The sequence below is a fragment of the Castanea sativa genome, chromosome 6, assembly GCF_040712315.1.
Source record: "Castanea sativa cultivar Marrone di Chiusa Pesio chromosome 6, ASM4071231v1".
Classification (NCBI taxonomy): Eukaryota; Viridiplantae; Streptophyta; class Magnoliopsida; order Fagales; family Fagaceae; genus Castanea; species Castanea sativa.
This window is the reverse complement of record NC_134018.1, coordinates 47,126,197-47,148,109: the sequence shown is the minus strand read 5'-3', so window position 1 is coordinate 47,148,109 and position 21,913 is coordinate 47,126,197. Positions and strand designations below refer to the sequence as shown.

Genomic DNA, 21,913 nt, shown 5'->3' with positions numbered 1-21,913 from the left:
TGAGAGATGAGTAGGAGTAGGAGGAGGCAAATTATTTGAAGGAATTTATTTGGCTGAGAAAGATGCAAACTATTTTAATCATGGCTACATTGACCACCACATACTTTTGGTGCGATGATCACTCCACAAGTATTAATGTTTGTAGAGTGTAGGGAGCAAAGGCTGAGATTCAAGTCTGCAGGAGGGAACTCCACACACATATACACTTAGATTAGGTTATAGTAGAATTATATCTTGTATAATAAAAAAAATCATGGCTACATTAAAGGTGAGAACTAATAGCCTAAGTAATAGTTTTTTTTTTTTTTTTATACAAGATATAATTTCTACTCTAGCTTAATCTAAGTGTATATGTGTATAAAGCTCCTTTTTGGAGACTTGAACTCCGACCCTTGCCCACCACACCTTACAAGCATTTATACTTGTGAAGTGACTACCGCACTAAGAATGTGTGGTGGTAAGTAATAGTTGATATAAAAGAGTTTGATTTTGATCATTTACTAGACACATTGTCAATATTGCCGGCACAAATTTTAATTATTGTTGGCTCAATAAAGTTTCTAATCTTAAAAAAAGAAAAGATCATTAAAGAAGCAATTGCATAGATTTGAAACCGTTCAATTTTCCTTTTTTTTTTTAGAATTTAAAATGTTCGGGTCTAAGGTGTTACTTTTTGAATTATTATACTAAAGCTTGTTGTTTTATGATAATGTACAATTAATGCATCTTGCATACTAGTACTTTAAATGATTCTCAAAATGCATACGGTACACAGTTAATGCATCTTTTATTATTTTCCCCATAATTGATATAATAATAGGATAACATTCCATCTTTTTTAAAAAAAAATATTTCATGCAGAGCAAGGAAAATTTGAACTTGTATATCTTTATCAAAAACACCAAGATATATTATTTGACCTAAAGGTCATCTGTTGAGATATGTACTAAAATTTTTCATTTAATTTATTTATAAAAAAAATGAGGTAAAGTTACCTTAAAATTCAAAATTAAATTTGAAATGTGTTTGTATAACTATGTAATTTATTGATCAATACAAATATATGATCAAATTTGATTCGAGAATTTAAGATACTTGTACCTAAGTTGTACATTCTTTGACAATTGAAAGGTAAATATCTTATTGAAAAAATCACTCAAATAACATTTCTTTTTTTTTCCCCTCAAAAAAAAAAAGAAATAATTTTTTTTTTCTTTTTCTTTTTTTGAAAACAAAGAAATGAATGATCAAGGTTATTATGCGGTTAGAACAATCCTAGAAATAGAAATTTGCAAGTTACAAAATTGAGAAGAACAAACTCAAGCTCTATTGATCTTTCACCAACCAACAACTTAATTAATCATATTACCAAACTTGGTGAATGTTTGGTAAGTGAGGTTAATTGGTTTTTAAGGATCCAAATTTGGGGTCAATATCGCAAATGTCATGGGCATTATGTGAATTCCATAAAGGCAGCATGTCATTTTCTTGGGGACCAAGTTATCACAACTTGAAAGAAACAAAACAAAGGAGTACTGTATATAAAACGGTCAAAGGCTTAAATGGAAGGTGACGTAAGCCACAAAGGGACCGGCCTCAACATTGACCGGTGACTTGGATCTTGTTTCCTCGTTGGTTCAGATTTCAAAATATTTTGCAACACATATAGTGGGACGTTTGGCATTAGCCATGATACGTAATCCTAGTTAAATAGAGTAGTTTCAGAACAATATAAACTGCTATAATTATTTTACATGTTAAATTATGATTGGTTATTTATTATTTTTATATAAATTTTTTTTTACCCCTGCTCACAATTTATCATGATGACAATTGTGACACAAAATATGTTATTTTATGTGTTTTTAGAAATTTTCAATTAAATAATAAGTAAGACTTTTTAATATGTGAAAAAGATTTTTTTTTAGGGACCATAAAAAAAGACTTTAGAAAAAAGTTTAACTAATAATAATAACCATCGCTGTGCTTATCGTGTTTATTGTTTTCAATTTACAGAAATGAATTTAGATAAATATATATATATATATATATATATATATATATATTTTGAGAAGTAGATAAACATAAACTAGTTACGGAAGAACAGTTCATAATTCATAACTTAGTTAAGTAGTTCACCAAATACCTTTTTAATGTACTTTTTTTTTTTTTTGTTGCTAAAACCTCTTTAAGGTACTTGAAGCACGTCAAGGTCAACATAAAATAAAAACCTTACAACTCATCATTTGGAATTCTTATGAAAGTATTAATTAATATTAATTACCTGTACGTGAATTTGAAATGATTTAAAAGATACTCCTAAAAAAAATAAAATTCATAGCACTCCAAGTTGTACCAAAAAAAAAGACAGTCCATTATTGAAAAATAAAAACCATATCAAAGTCTTTAATTAAATTTAAAGATTTTAACTAGTTAATATATCTTAATGATTCTAAAATATTTGTAACTATTGAATTATATTATTAAATTTTGAGAAATAATATGTTCACAACATTTTTATAATACTTTTATGATAAATCTTAAGTGACAAATTGTTAGTTACTTTTTTTTATATACAAGATAGAAATTCTATTTGAGCTTAATCTAAGTATATATAAGCGTAGAATTTTCTCCTGGAAACCTGAACTCCGACCTTTGCCCTACACCCTACAAACACTTATACTTATAGAGTGATCATCGCACTAAAAATGTGCAGTAGTTCACTTACAGTTATTAGTAGATAAAAAACTAATTTTAAATTAAACTTAATAATAATTTACTACCTAAAATTTGTTGTCAAAATATTGTAACATAATACTAATTTTAAAAAAATAAGTAATTAATTTAAAGGAAATGCTAACGAATGCCCTAAAGGCATTGGTTAATAATCCATTTAAAGAAAGTTTTTATGGGAAAATGGAATAAAGCAATTAATATTTTAACAGCTTTTTTTATTTTTCATAAAAATTGTATTAAAATTTTTCTAAAATAAATTATTAACCAATACCTTAAAAGTATTCCTTAACATGACCTTAATTATATAAAAAAAAAAAAAAAAAGGTAAGATTATGCTAAGTCCACCAAGTTTCCAAATCCGCCGTGGCCACTTAACAAAAAGTCTTTATCACTACTTCCTTGGCAAATTACACGCAAAAGTCATGATATATAAATGATTTTACCTGTATATTTAAATACAATAATTGAACGGTTCAGAGTCTCTGATAAAATAAATTTATATCATAAAGTGGAGCAATCAATTAAATTTGTATGATAATGTTTGGTTGCATAGTGTCGAAACTTATGGTGGGCCAATGACACGAGTGATAATGACTTGAAAAAGAAGATAGCGTATTTGCTAGACGTGTTTGCGTTTTACGGATTGACGTTGACCAGTGCAGATAAGACGAGTCACAAGCGGGGCTACTGTGGGGCTACACCGCTCCGTAGTGGTTAGCTTTCTCCACATAAGAAAACGACCGGGTGCTAGCGATAAGTTTTACTACTTCTTTACATTAAAGTAAGAAAGCGAACTAGTGTTAGCAATATCTTTTAATACAACTCTAAGATATTAGTAGTAAAGATAAAATACCGTGTTCATATAACATTATTAATAACTTACCATAAATTATATAACAAATTGTGATAAAAATTGTGAAATTTTTTACATTCTCTAAAAAGAAAAAAGACAATTGCCATTTGCCACTCCGGCAATTAATCATCGCCCCTTAAAAAAGGTGACCGAACCAGCTCATATTATTAAATTTCTTGATGGTCGGCCAATTAGGACCAAGAAAAATCCTATGATTAACGTTAAAGGAGTTTTAGGCCCACACGCAAAGTTTTGGCTTTGCATTACAATTTACATTTACAACACCAACCAATATATAGGCTAGGGCAGACAATATTTACTGTTTTAGGAGTGGGGTTCGGTGTTATTTTTTAAGTTGAACTTATTTCATTACAGGCCAAGAGTTACTTTTGAATTTTGATGCCTTCTTTTGGATTTTGGGTAAAGGGAAAATTTGGCCCCCAAGCAATACTGTCCATTCGAAATGCCTTCCACGCTATGGATCCGTCTGAATACAGTTAAAAATTAAAAATTAAAAATATTATAGTAAAATAATTTTTAAATATGTGAATAGTATCACAGGTCTCATTTTTAATTTTAAAAAAACTGAAAAGTGCATGAACAGTGCACCACTATGCGGTTACTGTTCACGCACAGTGGTGAACAGTGAGCCATGTCTCCTAGTTGAAATTTGTGCACAGGAAAAAAAAAAAGATCTAAAACGTGAAAATCCCAAACACAGACGCCAACCTCTCTATCCAAACGCACCCTATGTTTAGTTTTTACAAGGAAAACTGATTTGTTGTTTATAATGTATACTTTGTAATCGATTAAGTTACAAGATGAGCTCGTGACAGCTAAATATTGAACTCTAACTGTCTCTTTTGCTAAGGATGAACATACCTAGGCAGGTTTAAGTGGTTCAATTACGACTAGAACAAATTATAGCCCTGTTTAATGACTGGAAATGTCCTCTGGTTTGAAATTTTAAAAACTAAAATAAAATTTATTCTCTGGTAAAAAAAATTATGTTTTCCCTAGTTTCTAAAGAAATGTTTTTAGAAAATAATAACTCCAAAACAAAAATGGATAAGGCTTGTTTAGTACATATGTTTAAACAACAGTTTTCAATTTTTTTGAAAATATATGAAGGTGAAAAAATATATAAAAATACGTGTAATGTTATTTAAAAACTGAAAACATGTATTTAATGTTCAATCCTATTTTCAAAGAATGTGAGAACAAGAAAATAATAATAAATCAAAAAACCAATTTTTTCATCGATTGCTGGATAAGTGTAAGAACAAGGATTAGATGGGTTGTACTTGAAGGTTACCTTGGATCGCAAGGTAGGGGTGAGGGGCCCATGGTTCACTATAGGTTGAGGTGGGGATGGTTTGGACAAGTTCTTTTTGAAACTAGACGAAGTCTAAGGAGCTTTTAATAAGATGAAAGATGAATTGACTTGAGAGCAAGGAAGTCAATACTGTACCGAAGACTGTACTGGTTTGGCCACTGGTACAATATATTTCAAATACTGGTCAATACCGGTATACCGTTTCAGGTTTACTGCTATTTTATATATATATATATATATAAACACACCAAAATCTCTAGAACCATGTTTATAAGCATATAATATTCCACTTATATTATAGTAAATATAAAAGTTTATCATAAAACATTATCTTAATTCAGAACAAATTATTCATAGTTTTAGACTTTAGTATCAATTAAAAGAAAAAAAAAAACACAATATAAAAAATAGAAAGCTTAGTTGTTCATTTCATATTAAGAAAACAAATAATACTAATAAGTTAATGTAAATAAGTTACCATTATGCCCTTACGAAAATTCAAAAATTACAAAACTAAAAAAAAGCTTTTTTTTATACCAGCCGGTACGCCCGGTACCGGCTGGTATGGCCGGTACGCAGCCGGTACAGCCGGTATTTTTTCCGGTACAAAATAGAAGTGTACCAATACTGGTGCACTGGCCGGTACGGCCGGTACCGATACGGTATCGACCACCCTGCTTGAGAGCTGAGATTTAAAAAATGATGATTGTGGTTAAAAAAATATAGATTCTTAGTCAATGAAACATAATTTGTGCTTTGCTTTTTGAAAAAAAATTGCTTTTTACTTATACTCTCTATATGCGTTTTTATTAAATATAACAAAAATTAGGTTTTATATTCACCCTTAAAATTAACTTTCAAAGAACACATTCTAATCCTTTGATGCCTTTCTTACTACATACCCTAGCTGATTCCAACCATAAAACAAAAATCACGATTGATGCATAAAGGCATAAAGCCATTTAGGCACTTGAATCCAAAACTTTCGGCCTGGTGTTCACAATGAAGCTATGTTCTAGCCTTCCAAGCGCTTGAATTTCTGCATTGTGTTTTGAATCTGAAAATTTCAGATAGCAGAAGGATGATTCGGATCAGATGGGAGAAGCCTTCTCCTGGTTGGGTTCACTTAAACATAGACAGATCAGCCTTAGGAAATCCAGGTAGAGCTGGTTATGGTGGTATCATTTGGAATGATCGCGGAGATTGGCTTGGAGGTTTCTCTAGAAGCATCGGGGTCACCACAAGCTTTATAGTTGAACTTTAGGCTCTTCGCAACGGCCTTATCCTTTGTCATAACATGCATCTTCAAGCTGTTGATATTTAAATAGATGCGAAAGCTGTTGTTGATGTTATTAGCAATCCTTCTTATTCTAACTGGGTTGTTATGCATATTGTTGATGACTGCAGACAACTCCTCTCCCAACTTGGCCAAATCCGGATTGGGCATTGCTATCGTGAAGCAAATTGTTGTGTTGATTTGTTAGCTAGGAAAGGGGTGCTTCAAGAATGTTGCTTGTGTGTGTACCAAGATCCACCTGTGGATCTTCTAGAGTATATTAGTTCGGACAAGGAGGGTTTGTTTTGTAACAGGGTTATCCCTGCTTCTGCTGTGTTCCTTTAGTTTCCTGTTAATGCAAAATCCAGTTTACCAAAACAAAAAAAAAAACAATCATTTAGCTATAATTGTTAGATCATTTCCAAAAAATCAATACTCCAAACACTTTCTACGTAATTGCTTGTCCCAATGCCAGAGAGATGGTCCTTGAAAGTAGAAATGGACCCATTCATACTGGAAAAGGAAAATGCTAGGCCAATAACTCTAACATGTCAGAAACAACCTTACAGAACGTTAAAACGTACATTGATTGCAAGCTTATTAAATGAATAACATGCCCAACCAAGGATCCTATGAAGAAAAATTATATATTAGTCCAGTTCATCCATTTGACACGACAATGACTATCGTGTCAACACTGAAGATTGAAGATTTGAAGTTTAATATCCAGTACTAAATAAATTTGTAAGAAGCAAGATCATTCTCTCAAAAGGGAATCTGATGATTGCAAGAAAAGTAAACCTTCAAGGGGGAATCTAATAATTGCCTAAAGAACAGCACAAGAATTTTTAATGCACCTAACAAATATTAAAAATATAAAATTAATTCTTACACGAATAATACGAGTCCTCATTCATATAAAAATAAGTTAAATATTACTAATTGACATTATTAGCTGCCTAAAACAATTAAATTGACTCAAAAGAGACTTAGCTGTCATGAAACCTCATTAGTGTATTAAGAGTTCTGGTCGGAAGAATGGAAACATTAAAGAGTTTTTGGCAAACCATATTGTTGATTCAGTTCTTAAATAAGTTGAACCAACAATAAAACCAATTCAAAATTGAACTGATTTTATTTTATATAGTCTGTCCAATCAAGTTAAAATGCAACTTATAAAACTATCAAATTTAATACAAGTTTGTGGTGGGAATATGAATGTGAAAACGCTAAAATTAAAGTTTGGATTTTAGAGGAAATATATTTAAAGAACCAAAACTAAAGCTGGATTTTTCTATGGGAATACATCTAATTTCACATTGAACCAATTTCTTAAACCATAAAAATTACCAAAGGAAAAAGCAACTAAAACCAGTTCTAACTGGGCTGATTTTGTGGTTTGTCAAGACCCCAAGTCAAGTGTGTGCGTGTTTATTATTTGGGTTTTGGGGTAGGATGGGACATGTTAAGTCTAAGGCAATTCCTTTCTTCCACTTGCTCTCTCAAAGAGTTGTGGATAATACCAATCCTTTTCTCTTCTTTTATGAGTCTAGAGCATCCACATCAGTGTATCTAAAATCATGTATAATACAAAATTTTTTCAATTTTACACATTTTGAGCTACATCAGTGTATCTAAAACTGGGTAAAAATGTGGAAACTCATCCACGAGCTACAGTACCGTGTAAATATACACGGTTACTGTAGCTCGGCTAAACAATATTTTATTATTTTCCCTTCGCTCCTTTTTTTCTCTCTCTGATCCGTTCTCAACAGACTCCATCACTTTCTCAACACAGAATACAGAGATATACTTTGCTCAAAAAAAAAAAAACACAGACATACACAAACAACCACAGATCGGTGCTTGACTTGTAGATCGGTGCTTCACTGGTCGGAGCTCGTGGGTCTTGCCGTGGATCGGAGCTGGCGGACGCTGGATCGGAGCTCGGATCGGCGATCGGAGCGCTGGATCGGAGCGCTGGATCGGAGCTCGCGATCGCGCTCGGAGCGCTGGATCGGAGCTCGGATCGCGCTCCGAGCGCTGGATCGGAGCTCGCGATCGCGCTCCGAGCGCTGGATCGGAGCTCGCGATCGCGCTCGAAGCGCTGGATCGGAGCTCGGATCGCGCTCCGAGCGCTGGATCGGAGCTCGCGATCGCGCTCGGAGCGCTGGATCGGAGCTCCGATCGCGCTCGGACCGCTGGATCGGAGCTCGGATCGAGCTTTGATCTGGGTAGAGAGAGAGTGAGAGAGATGATCTGGGTAGAGAGAGTGAGAAATGAAGAGAAGAAATGAAGAGAAGGAGAGAGAGAGAGAGAGAGAGAAATTAATCAGAACGGAAGAAAAGGAGAAATGAAATAAAGACGCGGGTAGGGTAGTTGAGGAAATTAATAAAAAAAGTGAAAAAATTATTATTTAATTAATAGAGGGTGTAGAATAGATGAACTGATGTGGGTAATTTGTAAAAGTGAATGTGTAAAATTTTAAAAGGAGTTTTTTGTGTAAAATAGAGGAAATTTTTACATAGACTGATGTGTTTGCTCTTACAATGAAATTACAATGATTACAAGACTAGAGGACCCACCTACATGTGACACATAACTACTAATAATTTTAGGGTGGGGACATTGAAGGGAACATGAAACAAGATCCGGTTCTTTCTACCTGGCTTCTTAAGGAATATCCAAAACATATCTTCCTTTCCCTAAATACACACAGGATGCTAACATGATTTCTGGTGCACATTGACATCTGGCATACTTTGATGAAAGGATGATAAACATAAGAAGAAGAGACAGAAGATGCTTTAAACTACTTTTTGGTGTGTCCAATTTGGTTTAACAGCTGGATCAGCTCACAACTGTCCTTTCCTAATGTTGATGAAATACAGCCGCTGGATCAACAATCCAGATAACATAAGGGCTTTCCGAACGTGCCACTTAGACATCCATTAATAAATTTTTTTTTATTTAAATTGTTAAAGAAAATTTTTAAAAAAAAATTTGTTTAAAAAATTAGTCATTTTTTCATATATATATTTTTAAATAGTTTAATAAATGTCCTAAAAAGCATACCTTAGTAAAACCCATAACATAATTATTCCAAGGCATTTTTATTTCTAAAATAAATAGCAAAATAAAATTAGGACTGCGGTTATCCTATACCTATACAGATCAGCATCCAACACATCGTGATACCTGAGCATATTATGGAACCATGCCTTAAAAATTAGGGACATATTAATGAATGTCCCTTAGAGCAATTGTTAATAAACTATTCTCTCCGTCCTATTTAGTTTGTCCTCTATTCTATTTTGGATGTCTCAAAATATTGTCATGTTTCTAGTAATAAAAGTCATTAATTTACTAATGTTCTTATTATACTCCTATTTAATTTTCAAAACTACTCCAATTGAAAAGAAAATCAACTTTATTTAAGGGTAGTTTTAGAAACTAATATGTTTTTAAAAGTTAGACAAGACAATAAATGACATTTCCTTAAAAATTTTAACTTTTCAAACAAGACAAACTAAATAGTACGGAGAGAGTATAATAATAAAAATTGACATCACTTTTATGGAATATATAAAAAGCTATCAATAATATTTATTATTTTATCATCCTTCCAATAAAATATTTTTAAAAATATTTCTTAAATCAATGCCTTTAAGACATTGATTAACATTTCTCTAAAAATAATGTAAAAAGTACGTAAAGCAATAGTAAGTATCGACAATTTCACTTTTATAATAATAATAATAATGTAAAAAGTAATTGAAAGTTTATAGGGAAAGACTAGAAAATAATATAGCGTATTAAAGATTTTTTCATGCATAAACCTGTAGCGTATAAGACAATCACGAGATGTTTGAATGATAAGCACGCAACACCCATGAATTCCAAACATATTTCCAAATTGAAAACTGAGCACGGGAAAAATTGCCTAGCACTTTCAACAAATATTTTCAAACATTTCTTAACCACATGAATCTTAAAAAGTTCATCTTAAATTAAGCTTTTAAAAGAATATTTTTCAAAATTCACATTTCTCTCCAAAGATAATGTTATAGAACCAAAATTAGATTCAGAGCTCATCATCGCCAGAATGATGTAAAAGACCCAAATTTAACTCATGATGATTTGAGAATCATGAAGCAAACACAAATCAAATTAATTGACAGCCACAGTGAACCACGTAAAATGCACTGAAAAGAGACACAGAAACTCCAACAGCATTGATCATAGACAACTAACTAAACCAACCAACCAACCATCTAAACACTAAACATGTTAAGACTCTAGTACAAGTAATAGAGTAATAAAACAACCTAGGACAAACAACATATTACTGCATTCCAACGAATTTAAGTTGAATCCTTTAATTCCTGTATTCTTTTTTCGTGGCATAGAGTACAAGTTGTAGGGTGGGAGGCAGAACTGAACCCACAACAAACCTATGACAAGGGGAGGGGAAAGAGCGCTAACTGTAAGCCCATTGGTCGGATCCTTTAATTCTACCTAAATCATACCCTCAAAATCCTTAGCAATCAAGCTGTAAAAACTTTTTTGTGTGGATTGAGGGTCCTCCAGGTTGGTTATAACCAATTTTAGATGAGGATCAATGTTATAACTGATTTTTCGAATAAATATCAAATGTTCTACCATTTGGACCCAAAGATAAAGTCCAGTTGCCATCTCAACCATCATGCTGGTTTTCCCTTGTGAAGCCTTCAACTAAATTTGATCACTCCCTATTTATGTGCATTGGTCTTCATTGCACCTTTCCAAGCCATCCAAGGCGACCTTTATCTTGGCATCAATTGGTGACATACATAACTTTTAATTAATGTATTTTTTTTTTCCCTTAAGATCTGTTTGGATACCGCTTATTGCTGAAAATTAAAAACTGAAAACACTATAACAAAATAATTTTTAAATGTGTAAATAGTGTCGTGAGACCCAATTTTAAAGTTGTTTTTACTAAAAAAATACTTATGGGTTTCATGAACAGTGCCACTAAAAAAAAGTTAGCCGCTGGAAAACGCACTTCCCAAACTCACGCTTAATCTGCCATTCCTTTCATTAGAAAATTATTCAATACTCTGGGAGCAACACTCCTTACTCTCATATAAATGGTGGATTCCATTATAAATTTAATTAACATAACCAATTATTAAGTGATAGGAGGGAGCATTACTCCTGGAATACTGAATAATTCCTACTTTCATTGCCACTAAATATTTAAACATCCTTGTAATTGCTAATATGTAGGTTGACATCTGTAATTTGGCCCACCAATGTTGTATTAAAAATTAATGTTTAAGAAAAATTAATTGGATTAACTACACAAAAGGTTGCAGGACCATGAGAAGTGAATCAGAATTTTCATTACTAATTAAGAAAATAAGTGAACAATCAAATGTAAAGGGTTTAACACAAAGATGACAGCTATTTCACGATAACAAATACCAAAGCACCATCAAAGACTCTGTTGGAAAGTTTATCCAAAGAGAACAAATGTACCTCCAAACTAGCTTGCCAAAATTAGTGTTTCCAATTGAGATGGAAGGTGATTAGAAAAGATGACATTATCGCCGCAGATGCCGCTGGAAAACAAAAGTGTTAGTTAAATCATAAAACCCTTTGTCCATTGGATATAATATTCTAATGTGATAGACTTGCAAACCACTTTGCCACAATTATATATGCTAATTGCATCAACCAAGAAGTAAAATCAGGGACAAAGAAACAAGGAATAAAAATCCAAGATAAGAAAGAACATACTCTTGTTGCATTATTAGCTACTTGTGGCCGTCTATCAGATACTCTATCTTGATCTGGTATTAAGTCTGGACTATCATGCTTATAAAATGCCTGTAGGGCTCTCCCAACAAATGGACGAACTATGTTCACTTCCATAGCAGATAGATTGTTAATCTGCAATTTGAGGTTAAAAGGATTAGGAGCATAATACGCAACAAAGAAATGCCATCAGAGATATACTATCACCTCTCTCTCTCTCTCTCTCTCAAATGAGTCCAAATCTTTTGTCCCCATTTTCCTGCTCCACTTTATACTCCACCAATAAAAACTTGCCACGTTTTCACCTAATTAATTAAATACTATCATTATTGACTTATTAATGCTACCGTTATTAATTAATAGTAGTATTTAATTAATTAAGTGGACACGTGACAAGTTTTTATTGGTGGAGTATAGAGTGGAGCAAGAAAAGTAGGACAGATGATTTGGACTCCTCTCAAATGATGAAAGGCAAGAATGAAAATAAGGTAAAATACATTCACAAACAAAATTCGTTAGTTTCTGAGGAAATTACCAATTAAGGGTCCGTTTGGATAGAGTTGAAAGCTGAAAATTGAAAACACTGTAGCAAAATAATTTTTAAATGTGTGAAAAATATAGTGGGACCCATTTTTAATATTTTTTCTGAATAAAGTGTTTGTGGGTCCCGTGAACAGTGCACTTTGTCAGAGAAAATCTGAAACGTGTGAACAGTACATGGGTGGAAAAGTCAAATTTTATAGCTTAAAAAAAAAAAAAAAAAAAAAAAAACTAAAACGTGAAACTCAGCAAACACGAACACAATCCTCCGAATCCAAATAGATACTAAAAATAAATAATAAATAAAAAAGCATCCATCCATGCTATAATCTATGTACAAATATCATAGAACACAAACATTTTACAGGCCCCAACAAAGAGGTTTTCCTTCAAGTATTAGCTTTAACCATAGGGTACAGTGTCATGAAAAATGCCTCACATTTGTACCCTCGTGAGATGCTTGAGCAAGGGTCTTTACTTTGAGATCAATTGCTCGCATTAGTCGTTTTTGGGTTTTTTCTTTTCTTTTTTCTTTTGGGTTTGGGGTTGGGGGGGTGGGGGACTATGCAACTATACCCATATATTTTAAGTTGGAAAGTGGAATTACCCCCATTCCTATGAGCATTAGTAATTATATGTAATTATATCATCTAATCCTGTATTGAGAAAATTAAAGTGAGAGAACTTTAACCCTGATTATCAACTAGTGAATCCCCCCCACACAGCAGGTGAACATTGCCAAAACACATAAATCTTGTTGTATGGCTCACTCGCATATAGGTTTCATTGCAATATCAAACTTAAACAAATCAATTTTTCGATGGTTGAAATCATAAATTCTAAATGTTTATGAACTAAATATGGCAACAATGCAAAGCAAATAGAAGGAACACTATCCTCTCCAATGTATACCAGATTCCACTTTGTAAAGGAACATGTTCAAACTCTCTCCCTTTTGTTTCTATAGATTTCTCTCATTTTTCAGTATCTCTCAAAGATAGATATCTCTCAAAATCCACAAGGCTTTTAATACCACTTTATAATATGCAGCATCTATAGATTCACGAAGGGAGATAAAAATGTATACCTTTAAGGCAAAGGCACGCTCATTAAGTGACTCTAAATTAGTCTCAACTTTATGAAACCTTACGTCCCTGATGTCCTCAATAAGAGACCTCACCTATATAAGAGATCTATATCAAAGTCCTTGCAAAAGCTCTCATGCATATTTAAACAAGGTTATGAGAATCTTAAACTCACCATATATACATCAGGGATGTCATCACGTGCACTATCATCCACAAAGTTACAGTTGACATCAGTATTGTTAATTTATAAATACAGAATGTAATATTTTCAAAACTTACTGATCAAAAAGAAGTCTTGAGATCTCCACATAATGGAATGGTAGTTGCTCAAACACTCGTTGAGAATCTCGCTCTGCTTCCAAAACCTGCGTCAGCTTTTCTAGTCCACAAAGCGTGAAATGGTAAGAAATGCTTCCTCAGTGTTACAAAGATCAATAATTTTCTACTTACAATCATACAAGTTAAACAGCCTGAATAACAACCACAGTCCATGCCATAAAGTATAAATTGTTTGACTAAATGAATTGGAATTCCAAAAATAGATGAACAACAGGGATATCAAATTAGCACTTTTGCAGGAACAGCTGTAAAAGTTTCGCTCTACATTTAGACAATATAAAGCACTGAACAAAAGTAGACAACAAGCACTCAAAACAAAGGCCATGCACTTAATCATAGAAGTTAAACTACTACTTGCAGTTGATTGGAAGAAGGCAGTACATTAATACCACATGGATCTCTAGATCGGCTGAAAAGATTGATATGAAGACAAAATTGAGGAAGGACACTGAACAGCTAGTGGTTTGTGATATCTCTGCCTTACATAAAACCTCTTATCAACATTTTACGATTCTTTTTGTTCTCATTGAATTTTCCCTACATTCACAAGCATGTATGTAGAAAAAATATTCAATACATTATAATATATACTAGAATAACAGTAGATCCCAAAATTCTATTCCAAACATATATTAAAAACCAATAATCCTACCATAAAAATTATATATATATATATATATATATATATATAAAATATATATATAAAATGAATGGTTTAAGTTTAAAAACCTTGTCAACCCACACTTTCAAAAACCCTCCCCAAAACTGAATCATGATTCTTGAATCAAAATAGAATGCAGATTGCAGAAACATATCCAATTAGAATCAAACTTTCATTTTTCCATTTATGGTGCAGATAAACACATCCGGCAAATATTTCCTTCTTGCCAAGGATCAACATATATCCATACATCCACTCCTCCCCAATTCATTAACCCCAAAAGTAAGTGTCCTCTCCATCTCCTATGAAACAACTAAAATCATGACAGATAAGATCTCTTTCTTTTAGTACATTCCATAATTACTAACCGCTTGGTCTAAGATAATTTTACAAAATTTGCATATTGCTAGATACAAAATTCAAAACGTAAAACCCCTGATCGTTGGTATGAGTAAGAACATCACAAGCCATTACCACCATTTATAAAAATAATAACTTCACTTGTTTCTATAGAATCCCAATACCACTTTTTTTTTTAACGGCACACTCCAGTCCAATTTATTTAAGGTCATAGCATTGTCAAAGTAACCACCATCTCACAAGAAATTTCTTCTCCTTTTTTGGCTTCAATATACTGTTTGTCTTTAAAATTTTAGCCCATAAGTGATTTTAGTCCCTGAATTTTAATGTGACACATTATCACCCTCGTTTGACACATTAGGGACCAAAAGCAATCACTTTAAGTTTGTTAGGAACTAAAATCGATCACTTGAAGTTTGTTAGAGACTAAAGGCAATCAATTAAAACTTCAAACGACTAACATCAATCGTGGGTTAAAGTTTAGCGACTAACAGTGTATTTTGGTCCTTAATTTAAGAAATTTGTTTTGTAATTTATCTAGCTAATCTCCAATAGCTCTTAGCAAGAGATTCACTCCTAAATTATTCCAAAATTCACATACAACAATAACTTAGTTTTATACACACACCAAACAAACAAATTAGGCGTGCGAGCGCGCATTCACACGCACAAAAATAGAGAAATCTTACCGACTGACATCCACTGAGGAGGTCGAATAGTACACTTCCCTCTCTTCTTCAACGCCACCGCTAGCCAAAGCGGGACCTGAGTAGCTAGTTGTGGGAAAAAAGGACCAAAATCTCCCTGTCAATTGTATCAAAACCACACTCGCATGTATTAGCAGATTGTATGCAATTGATTTTGTATGGAGAGAGAGGGAAGGGTAAAGTTGGAAAAAGAAAATTACGCAGACGAAATTGAGAGCATCCATTCGGAGATTGGGGACGATCTCGACCATTTCGTCCTCCGCTATGAACTCAACCTGAACAACAAACTTTCCAATCAGATCCAAAAAAAAAATATCATAAAATAAAAGCAACTCAAATTATGAGAAGAAAGTGAAAAGCGAACAGAGAGAGAGAGAAAGAGAGATACCTCTTCGGCAGAAAAGAGCGAGAGTTGAGGATCAGATTGGCCGGCCATTGCTGTGGCTGTGGGTTCAGATGGATTTAGGGTTTGTGCTAAGAGAGAAATTTGTGTGATGAGGTTTGAGAGTATAGAGGGATTGTGAATTTGAAAATGAGTGCCGTGGAACTGGTTGAGAAGTGGATTTGTGAAATTGTGACCGACTGTACCGCGAACCCTATTCTCACTTGTGGCGGGAAATGTTCATTTTTGTTTTTTTTTTTTTTTTTCGTTTGCAGAGAAAATATGAGCATATTGGGATTTCGGATTTTTTTTAATTTAAAATTTTAAAAAGTTAGAAAATTCAAAATTCCGATTTTTAATTTTTATTTGATTGATTAATTATATATGATTTTAAAACCACATTATCAATGAATTTAAGTTGGTATAAGTTCTTTCTAAAAAAAAATGTTGGTATGAGTTCGTAAATTAAAATATGTTTAATTAATTAAGTTACATAAGCTCAAATTATAATTTATTTATTAATCATTAATATAAATTTGTAAAGTTGGTCAAGTTTGAGTTTATGCAAACAAAAATAAATAAATAAATAAAACATTAACATCTAATGTCGCTTGATCATAAGCTCGATTTTGTATTGTGTTTAGAATAATTTTGAACTTGTAATTCTATATATAATGCCAAGTATGAAATTAGCACCAAAAAAATTTTCAAAAAATATCTGTAAGTGCAAGTTTGATATGAGCTTATATGAATGGTGAAATAAGTTATTTAACAATACATATAAATGAAAAATCTTATGAGTGACAAAGTTACAAGCTTTGACATTACAAATGATAGAGAATGAGAAAATTATTGCAATAATACAAAGTTGACACAAGATATACGTGGAAAACCTAAGAAATGCTGAAATGGATGAAAAACCATAATTTAAGCAAGAATATTATTGCTCTATTCAGCCTTGTAGTATATGGAAAGAAGATGTGACTCTTGTAAAATAAGAATGTTCTTCCTAAAAAGAGATACATTGTTTTCTACTTTCCTATCTTATCAACTTTTTACTCTCTTCTCAAAAGATCTACTTGAGTTTTTACCCTAAAAGTTCAGCTGCGCGTTCCTCTTATAATCTGAAGAATGTGGCTAAGTACAAAAACAGGTGTCAAGTCATCATTTTCTTATTTTTTGACCTTTCCACAGCTAGGGTACTATTTGGTGACTGGACAAAAGATAATACACCAACATGGCACTGTGGCATGTGGGTAGGTAACTTTGCCACTACTTGGGGAACAACTCTTGGACAATGAGAGGGACATCAGATGTACCGTATGGGATACACGTGTCTCTGAAGTGGTTCAACATATACTCAAGAATAATGGGTGTTCTCATAGTTACTGACCTTAGAAAGTCACTATCTTCCTTTTATGAGTGCTTAAGTACCATGTCAAATGCATATCTTACTTCCTTTCCAAGATAATCACGTCTTTGGCACAAGCCAAGGATAGGATTTTGTAGCCAACATTTTCCTCTTCCTCTACTCACAGCCACCGCACATGTAGGGTCTAGATTCAACCACATAAACATTCCCCTATGCCTTGGTTGATGGAACATACAATGTCCTTAGAATTAGGATGAATCCCAAGTCCTAATATACACAACAGAATAGTGATAAAAGAAGTTTTTTATACATTTTTAACATAAAAAGAGCTATTGTGCACACAAAAAAAAAATTTGTTCGTAAAAACCACAAGTTGTTTTATATATATATAAAATATGTATTACAATATATAATTGAAATATTTGATAGGTATTAATTTGTGTCATTGAGAAATTTTTGTCTTTAAGAAAAATTATCATATTTGTGAGGAGTGGAAGAGTCTCCATCCAGGCCTAAAGCCCAAATCCCAACTAGGCCCCGTGAAGTAAATTGGGTTTGGCAAGTATATTTATAGGAAGGTCCAATGGGTTGCATAGTATGGAAGAAAGACAATAAGATCATCCCGAGCACCCAGTAGGAGGAAGGAATTTGGAAGATTGTTCCCGTAAAGAAGACAATAAGTTAAAAAGAGCCTAGCCATGCCCGAGGTGGGATGCATGGATAATCCTTATCTTATTTCCGGAAGGTACCTAATACCTCGAGAGACTTTTAGAATATGCAAAAAAGTTGAAGATTTCCACCTCAACATTAAAGAGAAGATTCTCACCTAACCCCTGCCACATTGAATGCATAAGAGACAACCTGAACAATACAAACACCCCCAAAGGTCAAGTTCCAGATAAGGGAGGGGAAGAAACCAATAAAAGGGAACAAAATATCCCTAAAAACTCAATTGGCAACAAGACAACTGTAGAAATAAGAATAAAAAGATACCTATATAAGGGAGAGGATAAAAATAAAAGGGGGATGAAAAATAGGAAAAGAAAATGAGAAATGGGAGAGAAATAACAAGAGGAGGAAGAAAATATAAGAGTACTGTTGCTGTCTAACACCACGGGAAGTTGAAATTTTCTCTTGTAATACAGTAACCCTAATTTGTATAAACTAAGTTTCATAAAGTCAATTGCAAATTGCTTGAGTTTCCCATTTGTAAAGTGTTAATTCCTTCTTCTTTTTTCCCCTTTTTATAAGTAAATTGTCTGTCAATCAAACTCCTTTCCAATGAGTCATATTTTATCCCCCAGGAATGGTGGTTTTTGACCCCTACAATATTAATATAGCATGATGGTGAACTCTTTTTTTTTTTTTTTGGCTCGTGTTCAAAATAATCTAACATTTTGTAACACTCTTTATAACGCCAAGTATTAAATTAGCTTTTTTTTTTTTGGAAAGTATGTGTAGAATTTTTTTAAAACAATTATGTACATTGAGTTCATAGAATATAGTACACTCTTTGAAAAATGTATACCTTAAATGTACAAAAAAAAATTGCATTATTTAAAAAATGTCTACAATAAATGCACTCAATTGTGTACATTATTTAAAATCATATACGTTGAATATATAAAATTTATATACAATCTTTCCGAATTGTGTACGTTAAACGTACAAAATTATGTATATTATTTAAAATATGTGTAAGTTGAATGAACAAAAATATGTACAATATTTAAGAAGTGTGTGCATTTGTTTTCCTTTTTTTTTTAAAAAAAAAAAAGTGCATGTTGAATGTACACAATTGTGTGCATTTTTTTACAATGGTGTATGTTAAATGTACATAATTGTGCAATTATTTTTTAAAATTTGTATATTAAATTTATACAATTGTGTACATTCTTTTTAAAAATGTATATTGAATGTATACAATTGTGTACATTATTTAAAAAATTTGTATGTTGATTGTACATAAATATGTACACACTATTAAAATGTGAGCATTGAATAGACAGAGTTATATACGTTAAATATACATAATTATGTACATTATTTAAAAAGTGTGTACTACCGTGAATGTACAAAATTATCTACATTATTCAAAAAATGAGCATGAGTTATATACATTTCTTCAAAATTGTGTATATTTGAATCTACAAAATTTCATATATTATTTGAAAATTGTGTATATTGAATGCACAAAATTGTGTACATCATTGGAAAAATGTGTATGTTAAATGTACACAACTGTGTGCATTATTTGAAAATTGTGTATTTTGAATATACAAAATTGTGGAAGTTTATTGAAAATTGTGTATGATAAATATACATAATTGTGTACATTATTTGAAACACTGTACATGTTGAATATACATAAATAAGTACATTATTTGAAAATGTTACATTGAATATACACAATTTTGTATATTATTTGAATATTATGTATGTTGAATGTATAAATTGTGTGCATTATTTGAAATTTTGTGTACGTTGAATGTACAAAAATATGTACATTATTTTATTTAAAAAATTAAAATTTTTGTTTCTTGATTATACATTATTTGGAAAATGTGTACGTTGAATGTACTAAGATATATATATATATATATTTATAATTTTAGAAATGTATACATTAAACGTATACAATTGTGTAAATTATTTATAAAATTGTATTGGGAGCGGTTTTTTGCGCGTAGGCACGTATCTTCCACTCGAGGTGTGGCTTTGGTAAACCTGGATTTGTTTTAGGGAGTCCAATCCGAAACTCAACATTAAGCCGCATAGACCAATGGCTTTCAGTGCATTCTAAGCCTACAAAATAAATAAAGCCCTAAGTCTTAGAATCATGATAATAGTTAAAATATATAAATAATATATTTAGCATAATAGCTTTAATTAATTGGTGAGTTGAACATTATTATTATGTGTGTTAAGTGATGCCCAATATTAAAAAGTAATTAATTAAGTTTTATATATCCAGTAATAGGATGAGTCCAAAATAGTTCATATACAGCTGCGATTCATGGTTCATGTCCAAATAATGTGTGTCAAATAGTTTGTATCCAATCGTGGTTTATGTCCGAATAATATATGTTAATTAATTGGTCTAGCTGTGATTCATGTTCAAATAATATATGTTCAGCGGTAGTTCATGTCCAAATGGTATATGTCCAGCAGTGGTTTTATGTTTGAATAATATATGTCCAGTAGTGAGATGGATTCGATTTATTATTATATATATTTATTAATGAAGCATTAGTGAATCCATATTTATTAAATAGTGAGATAATATTAAAGTAACTTGCATCCAGCGATGCAATAGTAATGAGTTAACGTATACTTAATAATGTAAACTTGAAGATAGAGAAATATTGACTTGTCTTGTATGTTTCCGACTCCTGCCGTATAGCATTACTTTGTTCTTTATATGATTTGTGACTCTAGACGTATAACGTTAATGAGTTATCTTCATAGTTTGTAACTTCAGCTGTATAACATCAGTGGATTTAACATTTCAGCGGTATGAGAAAATGAGTCCAGTAATACAATATGATATTATAAGTCATTTCATGGCGACTTCATGATTGAAGAGGAAAAATGGGTGCAACTGGAGGGAGAGAGAATATGTCAAACCGTGTGCATATGTTGGTTAAGTTTATTTCCTTTATCATGCACTTAAATAATTTTCCTCATATAATACTCTTTTACTTTTTAGTTAACTATAAGTGTTATTGCATTCCATAAGAAAAACTTTTAGTATTATAAATTTATATCTTTCATGAGAATGACTTTAATATGAGATTATTGTGCCTTCTAGGATAAGGACTTTTAGTCTTTAATGTTCATATGCCTTCCATGACAAAGAGTTTTTACTAATAAGTTCTTAGAAGAGGTATTGGTATATTTTAAGATGTATGGGGATGATAAGGAACATATATGTAGGGGTAGCAAAATTAGACACAACCCGCGAACCCGACACGACACGACACGAAATTAGCAAGTTATGAGTTGAGGCTTAATGGGTTCGTGTCATATTCAGGTTGACACGGTGAACTCATTTGATAAACAGGTTGGGTTAGGGTTCAACCTATGAAACCCGTTTGACCCTTCTGACCCGTTTAATTAAATAAAATTTTACCAATATATCATTCAAACTATAGGTATATAAACTTATTAGTTGTTGTAATTTATTTTATTTGACGTATTGTGATTAATTATTTATGATATTGAGATATGCTTTAGTTTTGAATGATTATTTGTGATATAATTACTCATTAGTTCTAAATTTCATATTTAAAATATTTATTTCATTGTTTTTCCATAAATGTTTTTCTTTATTTTGATAAAATCAAATAAACAGGTCAACACGATTGACCCGTTTAATAAATGGATCATGTTAGGGTTGAGGAATCTTGACCTGTTTAATAAACATGTCAGGTTAGTGTTGACTCATATAGTCGGATACGT

The 21,913-nt window shown here is 32.0% G+C and overlaps 1 protein-coding gene across 1 annotated transcript; it reads right to left on the bottom strand.

The window, feature by feature from the left end:
• Positions 1–11,568: 11,568 nt before the first annotated feature.
• On the bottom strand, positions 11,569–16,283 carry LOC142641334 (DNA replication complex GINS protein PSF2). Its single transcript, XM_075815744.1, has 8 exons — positions 16,087–16,283; positions 15,899–15,973; positions 15,681–15,795; positions 13,911–14,010; positions 13,804–13,834; positions 13,631–13,723; positions 11,986–12,138; positions 11,569–11,807 (listed from the first exon to the last, which is right to left on the bottom strand). The coding sequence occupies exons 1-8, from the start codon at positions 16,132–16,134 to the stop codon at positions 11,790–11,792; spliced, it is 633 nt and encodes a 210-aa protein (XP_075671859.1). The 5' UTR covers positions 16,135–16,283; the 3' UTR covers positions 11,569–11,789.
• Positions 16,284–21,913: the final 5,630 nt, after the last annotated feature.

Bases quoted from the DNA above. Each gene is read 5' to 3' on its own strand.
- LOC142641334 (XM_075815744.1), bottom strand. From the start codon at position 16,134: ATGGCCGGCCAATCTGATCCTCAACTCTCGCTCTTTTCTGCCGAAGAG. The intron at 15,974-16,086 runs GTATCTCTCTTT...TTTGTTGTTCAG, and splicing joins CGCTCTTTTCTGCCGAAGAG to GTTGAGTTCATAGCGGAGGA. The intron at 13,835-13,910 runs GTAAGTTTTGAA...TGTGGATGATAG, and splicing joins TCAAGACTTCTTTTTGATCA to TGCACGTGATGACATCCCTG.